The sequence below is a fragment of the Danaus plexippus genome, assembly GCF_018135715.1.
Source record: "Danaus plexippus chromosome 13 unlocalized genomic scaffold, MEX_DaPlex mxdp_15, whole genome shotgun sequence".
Classification (NCBI taxonomy): domain Eukaryota; kingdom Metazoa; phylum Arthropoda; class Insecta; order Lepidoptera; family Nymphalidae; genus Danaus; species Danaus plexippus.
In genome coordinates, this window is record NW_026869849.1 from 7425260 (window position 1) to 7435913 (window position 10654).

A 10654-nucleotide genomic window follows, 5' to 3' on the forward strand; every position below is an offset into this window, starting at 1 on the left:
CGCCAAATCTTGGCTACCGTTCTTCTAAGTCTTTAAGATTATAGTGAATCCGCACTCTAGTTTTTGAAAACTGTATATTTTTCGGAATGTCTATATACTATCAGATAAAAATTGAAAATTTAGTTTACTGTAAATAATAATAATTGAAATTACCGATTCTTTATCAAATCTGCTTTATATATCATAAGTTTTAAAAATTATTTAGTTAATAATGTGCATTCACAAAAATTTATTCACTTACCTGAGGCTTACAATTTTTTTTATTAGTTTTATTATTTTTGACAACTAATCTAGGAAGAGTAAGTAATGTGAACCATTATTACAATTGGGATTTTAATTTTTTTAGTACAAGTTATATACTTTGATAGATAACCACTTTTGATTACGGTCATGAGTGATACGTCAAATCATTTAGTTAACAGAATTTAGTTTGACGTTTACGTCGTTTCAGACGTGATTGTATTCTTTGAAAACTTTTTGTTTTCTGAATTCTGATATTTATATTTACAATGTGTTTATATGTAAAGTGACGTGTGTTATATTTACCTAGTTTAAATTAGTGTAAATAATAATTTCAATTAATTTTATCTAAAATAGTGTGTGTTGTTTTGATAATGACTCTGACGTCTGAAGAAGTATCCAACCGATATCCAATCCATTGGCTTGTTTGGAATAACAATCATAATGAGCTGAAAAATGCTTTGGAAGCCAATAAGGCGAGTACATACATTTTTTACTATTTTATAACTGATTAATTTGGACATAACCTCAACATACGAACTTAAATATTATTTTTTGATACAACAATGACCTTTTTTGTTTTTTATCAAGACAATGTATATTAGTAATTGAGTCGTATTGCATTTTTATATTGTTTAAATATAAATTTGCAAAATTTTACCCATAAATAAATAAATTGAAATGTTTTTTTGCCATGTAGACATCACAAATAATCCTATTATCCATAATGAAGCCATCCAACTGAAGATTAGCACACTAAACATCGCCAAATATTATGTGAACAGGAAATCTTGTTACTGTTTGCTTGTTGTCTCTTATTACAAATGAAGTTTAAAAAGTAAAACAATATCGAACAACATCATATAATGATTAAATACCTAATGTTATTTTTAATTATCTACAAAAAATTATCTCAACAAAGTTCTATGAATTTAAGAGCATATAGTTTTATTACAGTGTAGCTATTATTATTCTATTAAGAACAAAAAAAAAATGAAAAATCCTTTATGAAAATTTAAATTTGTAAATCGTGGTTATAAAAAAAAAAAAAACATATCTACAAAATACTGTTATAATGTGAGTGAAATTTGTTAATATTGTATTACATCCATAGCTTTATTTTGTAACATTTTTCCATCACCTACTAACATATTGATTTTAGCATTCGTTTTGCTGTTATGAAATAAATTAGCACAAATAATAAGTATAATAGAGATATTAAAAGTAATTTACTGTTTTTTTCTTTTGTACAGACTATAAGGGGCATTATAATTTGGTGAAAGGTTTAAATGACTCAGAAGAGGCATAAATTAAAAAAAAAAAAACTTTTAATTTAATATCACTGATTCTCGCTAAATTTTAAAGTCTTATTTTGTTTTTCATCATTACATATAAAAAGTCTAGTTGGCTGAAATAAAATGTCATTAGTCATGTGTGTTCTAGACTTTACAAATCAGTATAGTGTTATCAATACAGATAAGTTAGAAACAGGCAAATTTCTAGAGTTAGTAATAACAAATAAATGTATTGTTGTCATCAAATTTGGTCTTTATTAAATAATAGTTATTGCCCGCAAGTTCGTCCGCGTTAATTTTGGCATTAGTAATATATGTACAGCTGACGGGGCGAACTCTATTCCACCCTAGAGGCCAAAAATAACCAGAACCAGATATTGGAATTTATAAAATTTTTGTTTTCTTTTACAATCGAACAGAATTAAATATCCTATATCCGTGTCCTGGTACTGAGCTATCTCTCCGCCAGTTCCCAACCATATCCCTACAGCCGTTCTTGAGTTATAAATAGTGTAACTAACAAACTAACACAACTCTTTTTTATATATATATATATATTTTTCGATTTTCGCTACTTGACGTCATCGCGATAATAAGCTGACACTCTAAAATATACAAGATAATAATTTGTTGTATTTGAAAATGATTTAAATTTAATAGTTATGTCTTAATTGCAGTTTACGTCAGAAGATATAGAGAGAAAGGATCCTCGGGGCCGAACACCATTATTACTGGCCGTCACTCTAGGACACATTGAGTGTGTGCAGGCATTGATTAATGTTGACGCTGATGTCAACTGTGAGAAGGACGGATGGACAGGTCGGAGGTTTTGTGACATAGATTAAACAACACCTTATTTTTAGTTTGAATATATCTTAGTATAATGTTTTTTTATTTTTGTAAGATTCACAAAAGACTATAAAATCTTTTGTTCTATTAGAATTTTTTTTTTAATTTTACATTAAATTATAATATATATATATATGTATATATATATAGTTTTTATTCATATAAAAACTAGTAAATTTTTTATTGATTTTTTCCTCTTCCCTTTTCTAAAAATGTTCTGAATCTTGCGAATTTTCTATCTTTAGAGATAAAAATTAATTAATTTAATCATCGTAATTACAGCGGTCCAAGAAGCAACGGCAACTGGCAACCCTGAACTTCTATCGTTGGTGCTGGGACGACGGGACTATCAGAGGCATGTTGTCCGCTCTAGTGGCATCCCTGACCTACTGAATAAGTTGAGCCTCGCACCAGACTTCTATGTGGAGATGAAATGGGAGTTCACCAGCTGGGGTGAGGTTATCAAGGAACACTAACCTATCTGATATTCAAAGTAACATTGTTGTCAATTGATTTTATAATGACCTTTTACAAATACTTATAAAATGAATACTTACTATACTACCAAGTTTCACACTAAATTTAAATGTATCTCACCGGTAATTATATGTAAGGTCGCGGGACGAGTGTTGAGTGTTTTGCTCGGCATCTATTGATTATGGTAGCTGTTTATGGGGAGGGAAGATGAGAGAAAATAAAATATTTAAATGAGAAGTAAGAATGATTTGTATTTATAATTTTAATGCACGTGTTTGTTTTCAGTGCCGCTTGTGTCTAGGATGTGCCCTTTTGATACATACAAGGTGTACAAACGCGGTGCTAACGTGCGCGTCGACACGACGCTGGTGGGCTTCGAGAACAACAAGTGGCAGAGAGGGGATAGGACGTACATATTTAGGGGACAGGGTTAGTTCTATCTATACAGATAGATTTTAATGCTGTCGTTGGTATTCACATCGTTGTTGTACAGGTCGCAGCGCAAGTCTGGTGGAGCTCGATCACGAGGCTGGCACGTCGTGGTGTGAGTACCTGGAGGGAGGGGGCTCGCGCGTGGGAGGGGGACAGGTGCCCGCGCCGCACGTGGTGGAGCAGAGACTCGCCGTGCCCATAGCCATCAACTACCTCGATACAGACAAGATCAGCTTTGAGAGGTGGGCGCTGTTTATATTACTTGTAATATTGAACTTGCGTTTGGTTTCTGCTTCATTAATGAAGAGAAATCTACTGAAATGTTCTCCCTGAGTGTTACCAAAGCTTCATATGTGGAGCATCCGGGAATACGCTGTGAATTAGAATGACGATTTTTTTGGCAGAATTTACCAAACGCAAGCTTGGTCACCAATATCTCCCTGAGGGCCATGCCTTCAGTTTAGTCCGAAGCTCACTACGTACGATAACAAAAAATATATGAATAGTCGTTGATGGTAGTATGATAATATATGTATTCACTGTTTTCAGAAATAAAAGCGGTATATGGGGCTGGAGGCAGGACAAGAGCGAGACGGTGAACGGCTACGAGTGCAAGGTGTTCAGCGCGAACAACGTGGAGCTGGTGTCCAAGACCAGGGCGGAGCACCTGCCGCGGGGGGAGCGCCGCCCTCACGCCTCGCGGCCCCCGCTGGCAGGGCTGCTGGCGCTCGCCGACGACGACCACTCCACCACCACCAGCCCGCTACTCACACCTGATAACGTGAGGAGGCCGGATCCGAGCTATTTAATGTTCTCATACAATCATTTAAATGAAACTAATATTTTCGTATCACCACCGCTATGAGTGTTGCTGCAAAGAACCGGCCCGAAACATCGCGAGTATGTAGTTAAAAAAAAAGCCCAGTAATCCGAACAATATTAGTTTGGTTTAAACGAATAGTCGCGAAGGTCCTGCATCTCGACATATAATGATTTATTCCGTGACGGTGCCGTGAATAGTTGACGAAACAAAATGTAAGAAAAAGTGTATCATAGTGTACATGGAGCGATCTCAACAAATATATACACTAGGGACCAGCCCCGGCTCAAAAAATATAAAATAGCCTATTTAGTTTTGAGAATTGTTAAAATTATATTATGATAACTTTCAAATAGTTCGCTCGAATAAATGATTTAAAAAGTAATTTACAGATAGCGATGTAGGCTTAGAAACGAAGTAATTTATTCTGATAAGACTTATGTGAATAGCTATCCAATAGATGCTTTAGGAATGCTAATTTTAAAAGTTGTAAATTGGATATAGTATATTATAAGTCTTAAGGTATAGACATATGCCCCCGCGGACTTTTCTGTAAGCCTATATGAGATACACAATCCCACCATATATTATTTTGTTATATCTCAAAGGGTTTTGGCAGCGTTTTGTTAAAAGCTGACAGACGGCTCATTTTTTCCCGACATCTTCAACAAATCAATACAAAACCTTGACAAATTATATATTAAAACCTTTCTCGAGAATCACGCTGTCGAGTGGCGAAAACCGCTTGACAATCGGTGCAGTTGTTTTTCTGTTCATTGCGAACAGACAGACACACAGACGCGGCGGGGGAGTTTGTGTTATAATATGTATAGATACGTATATATATTTAGTAGTCTAACATTTACAAGATACTTCATTAAGTGATGTTATTAGTAAATCAAAAATAAACATTTATAGTGTTTACCCTGAGTAAAGACTTTTGAATTTATCATACTTATACCACGGGCCCCAGGAGGACACGCCCCGTCGGAGCAGATCGCGCGAGGAGCTCCGCCCCGTCAGCTGGGAGGAGTACTTCGGCGAGGGAGACGAGAGGGAGCTGCGCCCCCGGGACGTCACCACCAAGGTGCAGAAGTTCAGGGCGACACTCTGGCTCTGTGAGGATTATCCGTTACAGGTGATGGAACAGATTATATTCACAGTATGATGTGGTGTCCCGAGGCTCGGGGCGTGTGTTGTGAGTGGGATAGAAGACAGCTGGTGAGCGAGGGAAGTGTGTGACTCCAAACAATGTGCTCGTCCCTACACCTGGTTGTATCCGCGGCGGTGTTCATTATGACTTTCTATGTAAACGCTACTCTACTTCCAGCTCCAGGAGCAGATAATGCCGATCCTGGACCTGATGGCTGCCATCTCCTCGCCTCACTTCGCCAAGCTGAAGGACTTCGTGCAGATGCAGCTGCCGGCCGGGTTCCCGGTCAAGATCGGTGAGTTGGACCGGATGTGACCTGTTACCTTATGACCGCCATATTCTACTGCGACTTTATCTATACATCAATCCAGGAACATGTGCTTGTGTCGTGTTATATAAAGAACGATTGTGGGACGATGTTGTCGATGAAGACATAGCTACCATTTTGTCCAACTCATATAATATATTCCAGAGATACCTCTGTTCCACGTTTTGAACGCTCGCATCACCTTCGGCAACATCTTCGCAACGGAGACTCCCGTGGAACACGTGGAGTGTATCCAGGAGGGGGCGCGCCTTTCGTGTGTGCTGGACGACAGGTGCTTCAGCGTGGGACGCGGGTACAGCGACGCCGCCGCCCCCGACGACCACCGAGACGACGAGGGCCTGCTGCGGTACGCCATACAACAGAGCCTCATGGACGCCGGCACCCACGACGAACAGGTTAGGAAATAGAAGCGAGATATAAGATTGTGTTGCAGATGTCCATGGCCGACGCTGACTACCTGTCATCTAAGAGGCCGTCTTTTAGATATGTTTTTCTACTTCATATTTTTTTTATTAACCCTAAATATAATAAGTCGACACCTCTGTAATGTTCTGCCCTACCTCCAGGTGGATGTATGGGAGGCTCTCCGCGGCGCGCGCTGCACGTCCCCGGTGGCGCCCCGGCCTCGCTCGCCGCCCCCGCTACTGGCACACGAGGATCACTACTTACAGAGGTTAGTGACCAAGCTTCAGCAGTCCATTGACGCCACATATGTTTCCCATAGCGCGGGCCGCACGGCTGTATACAACACCGAGACTGACCAAACCTTTTGATTTTGGGCGATAAAATAAGCCTTATGAAGCTCCTTGAAATGAAATCCTTATTTCTTAGAAGCCTTAGCCTTCGGTTCCTTGCAAAAGATTTTTAATATCTCGACCATGTTTTCTGTTATATGGTCGAGGGCAGGTCGAAATTTTTCTTTTTTTTTTTGCTATTTCGACAATATTTTTGGTCCACAAACCATAATGAAGATATTGAATGATTACAGATTCCGTCGTTATCAGTTCAACTTAATGTAGCACGCTTTTAGCTTTACATACACCGACTCTATTTATTTAGCCTTTACAATACGTTTAAACGCTAACAGTAGTTACTTCTGTTAATTTTTTATAATGAAACTGCGATATTTTTAGCACCTCGGTTTTAGTTCTCGAGGGAGTCTTAACGATCCTATTGTTTTTCTGATTGTGAATGACGTCACGGTCGGGGGTCAGCGTAAAGTTTGAAAACCATAAATATAAGTTGTCGCTGGTTCAGTATGTTTAGCACAGGTCTGATACTTCTACTACATACACAGAGGTTAGTGTTTTACCTTCAACAATATTTGTCTATGAATGTAACTGCAAAACTCTACGTATGTAGTAAGCCAACGCAGACACGTGGTAAGGGTACTCACCGTTGATAGTTAGAGCTAGTGCTAATTTAGTATATAAGTGTGGCTAAGGTAGAGGCTAAAGCAGCTAGTCCCTTAGAGCGATAGAGGCGTCGCTGTCCGGACTCACTGTGCACAGTCCGGGGCTGGAGGACGGCGAGGAGGAAGACGGAGAGGAGCTGGACGAAGACCTGCGAGCGGCCTTACAGGTGTCCGCTCAGGAACACGCGCACAGGGACCAGCTGCTCAGGGACGAGCAGAGGCAGCTGGACGAGGCGCTCAGACTGTCGCTCCTGGACAAGTGGTGAGCCACGGGCACAGAGTAGGGCGTGCACAGAGATTTAATATATTCAAACATACTACTCCAGCTCAGTACTCACAGCTGTAATTCCGTAATTAATTGATAAATTTTATAATAAGGTAATCATCCTTTGTTCATTTGAGCTCCGAAAACTGCTCAAAAAATGTTTAAACGTTAAACCGACCAAAATACGGAAACCCTTAACAGTGAACTAATTTTCTTCATACAACATGATTTCTGACGTGACGTGTTTATTATGAGATAAGCAACGCGTAGTTCTGATAATAGTCACACTATCTGGAAGGCGGCGCTAGTGGCGACAGACCAGTAATGTTTCTGTTTGCTGTCACTAGATGGCGCCTTCACGAATTTCACCAAATTATATATCTAATAAAATCATAAATCTCTGTGGACCCTCGTATTGTGTTCAAGTATATTAAGTCAAAGCTGTGTTATGTAGAGTGTGTGGGGACTATTTGCCTCCGCGGAGCGCACGGCGCTGATGTGGATATGGCTGAGGTGAGAGCTGGTTTTTAATTTTTATTATATTTTACTTGTTTCAGATTTCCGTTGAAACTGCGTCCTTGTGTTATCCCCCGCCACTATAGCTAGCTATAGTCCCGCCGCGAACTATAGACTATAACTGTACAAACACGTTTATACATGAGACGATTCTGGTGCGTATATCATTTAAGTTGAACTCCCACAGAGCCTTCATGACGCTCTTATCGTGTTAATTATCCTATGTCATTTCCGCTTTCTTATAAAATGTTTTCAAGTACCATTCGTTGTAAAATTAAATTAATATATTACAGTTAGTTCATATTTATTTATTACATAAATAATTTCTTTGTAACGATTTAGTATTTAAAAGTATTTTATTCCTCGCGTCCTGCGGAAGGTCGATTGCTATATAAATCTGATGTTGTAATGATAGGTAATAAACATATTTCGGCCGATGGCCTCTGTCCTTGTTAGTCGTTTAAGAATATACCAAAAATATAATCTATTTATGAATTCGGACTTCCGTCTGTAAGTATTGTATGGTAACGTGATCTCTCCTAGGTTATATCTCCTCCTTCACACATTCGACTCGCCGTTTTTTAGTGAATACAATCTAAATTTCTCATAAGTTCCCGTCATGATAATCAGAGTAAAATTATTTTAAATCAAGCGAAGGCGATACCGACACGTGAATGTATTTCGTTTTACAAACGTCGAGAAAAGAGAAATATTCTTATTGGTTTCAACGTAAATTGTAAATTGTATATTGAGCTACTTGTAGGTGTCCTGGAACTACATAAATACAATCAATCAATTATAAAATCTTCCGATATCTAATTAATTTTATGTAATAAGTACAGTTATGTATTTTGTTTTAAGCATTGACGTCGTGAGGGATGTTAGAAATAAAATAATTATAGAAAATTTATATATATATATATATATATTTTCTTTGACTTACGTAAATATTATTTTTGTTTGGACAAATATCACGTCCCTCACGATGCGATCGTGTTGTAAACATGTTACTTAAACAAAGGATCGTATAATATATGTTTCATATTAATTTATAACTGTGAATGAATAAGTATTAAGGGCTTAGAAATTCCTCTCGCTGTAAACGAGCTCGGAGTTTACGAGCGCCATGATATGGGACGTTATTCCTCAACTGTGATTTCTAGTCAGCGGATTGCTCGTCTCTGCCACCTGAACACTGCCATTTAGTTTGCCTTTTAGTAACAGTGCCATCTGTCGACGCCTAGTAGCATTCGCTAGTTCTGTTTTCGTCTCACAGATGGCGCTGTTGTTAAAAGTGTAATATCGAGATGTCAAATTGTAGAACATTTTTGTTGAAGTCGAGCGCGAGGAATCCGATGGCTTATATGATACGTGTTTCAAAATATTTCCTATAGCGATTATTGTACAACTCAGTGGAATTGTGTAACTATGAAATATATTTCTGTATTTGAAATTTTTGAATACAATCTTGTTTTATTATATTAAATCTCATACACAGGAATGAAAGGGACGTCGGAGAAGGTCTGAGATGAAGTAAAATAATAAATACACACAATGTTATCTATGTATTTAAAATTTAATTTCGTTACTTATATACAAATTACAACATTCACTATTATAATAGGTATTAGTTGGCCTATATTTACATATGTAATAGTACACTTTAGAAGCGTAATTTCATTTATTCAAGTCAATAAATTACATCAGGAAACTTTTGGAATAGTTAGTATTCACGAACGATAACCAACAACCTAACGGGGACGAACTGGTTCTGGGCCGGTTATAACCGGTTATTACTAGTTACAACCATTTACTAGCTCGGACCCGGGACTCGATTTGCAGATAATTCAAAAATCGATATGGCAAAATAACAATTCGTATTTATTTACACAAGCGATTCAACAATCGTACGAGCGATGTTAATATAACGATTAAATTCATAAATAAATTAATATATTTACAAAAACGGACCCGAAAATACAAGGAAGTTATAGTTGATGAGTTCGCGTCCGAGCCCGATCACCGGAATAGAAAAATGTATTTATACACTAAAAAAGTATTCGCCGACATCAATACAAATATTTTCGGCGCTTATTCTACAAGTTACTGACAGTCGATCCCCGTTCGTATAAAATATTGTACTTACTAAATCTAAAAATCGATAAAGATTCCCAAGGAAAGCAACGAGAACAGTTAAAATCATTAAAAACTTAAAAAATAACGAAATAAATACTGATATTTTAAAAATGTCATTTATTTACCCGCCTTTCTATAATACCCATAACAAACTGAAACTGGGAACATCTCATTATTATGTATGTTTTAATATGAACGCGTCCATCACAATGAAAGCAATTAACGTCAACTGACAACATTCAATTTGAATATGTTGCCGGCTGCTTGTCGACTGTCACTTGTCACTATCGATCCGGTTCAAGGATAGGTGACAGTTGACAAGTGACGTCACACTAAACTCATATTCACCGAACAAAACCTGCGCGCTATTAAAACTTTTTGGACAGTTTTGTCTATTACAAGAATTCATTTCGGTTTCCCGTGGGTGTTATATAAACACGGTTATATATATTATAATATTATGACGCTAACATGAAGCAAGCCGGCTGAAATGAGAGCAGTTAATTAGCTTACAATATATAAATATACCGAGCCGAGTTTACCCAAATTACAACATTAATGCTACTTAGTTTAAACGAATGCTTATTCTAGTTTCATTGTCAGACATCAATATGAGCAAACGTGTTTGCTTCGCGGTTATACTTATTTATAAAAATACATTTCATAAAGAAAACGAAATACGAATATTGTAATAATTAGGACATCACATCGCCATTACTCGCTCACCAC

At 37.5% G+C, this 10654-nt stretch overlaps 1 protein-coding gene across 2 annotated transcripts; it reads left to right on the forward strand.

The window, feature by feature from the left end:
* The first annotated feature begins 415 nt into the window (after positions 1-415).
* Positions 416-9255, forward strand: LOC116770306 (ankyrin repeat domain-containing protein 13D). Of its 2 annotated transcripts, XM_032661725.2 has the most exons (12): positions 417-716; positions 2213-2354; positions 2667-2837; positions 3147-3290; positions 3355-3535; positions 3843-4074; positions 5087-5251; positions 5444-5561; positions 5739-5989; positions 6161-6267; positions 7067-7270; positions 7831-9255. In XM_032661725.2, coding segments are annotated over exons 1-12 (1818 nt in total). In that variant the 5' UTR covers positions 417-614; the 3' UTR covers positions 7832-9255. The 2 variants fall into 2 exon arrangements, with proteins under 2 accessions (XP_061383619.1, XP_032517616.2); XM_061527635.1 differs by lacking the exons at positions 7067-7270; positions 7831-9255 and adding an exon at positions 6583-7059 and having other exon boundaries at positions 416-716.
* The last annotated feature ends 1399 nt before the right edge of the window (positions 9256-10654 follow it).

Excerpts from the sequence above, each read along its gene's own strand:
- LOC116770306 (XM_032661725.2), top strand. The coding sequence starts at position 615 with ATGACTCTGACGTCTGAAGAAGTATCCAACCGATATCCAATCCATTGG. Across the intron at positions 2,355-2,666 it reads TGAGAAGGACGGATGGACAG|CGGTCCAAGAAGCAACGGCA; the intron begins GTCGGAGGTTTT and ends TCGTAATTACAG. Across the intron at positions 6,268-7,066 it reads GAGGATCACTACTTACAGAG|AGCGATAGAGGCGTCGCTGT; the intron begins GTTAGTGACCAA and ends CTAGTCCCTTAG.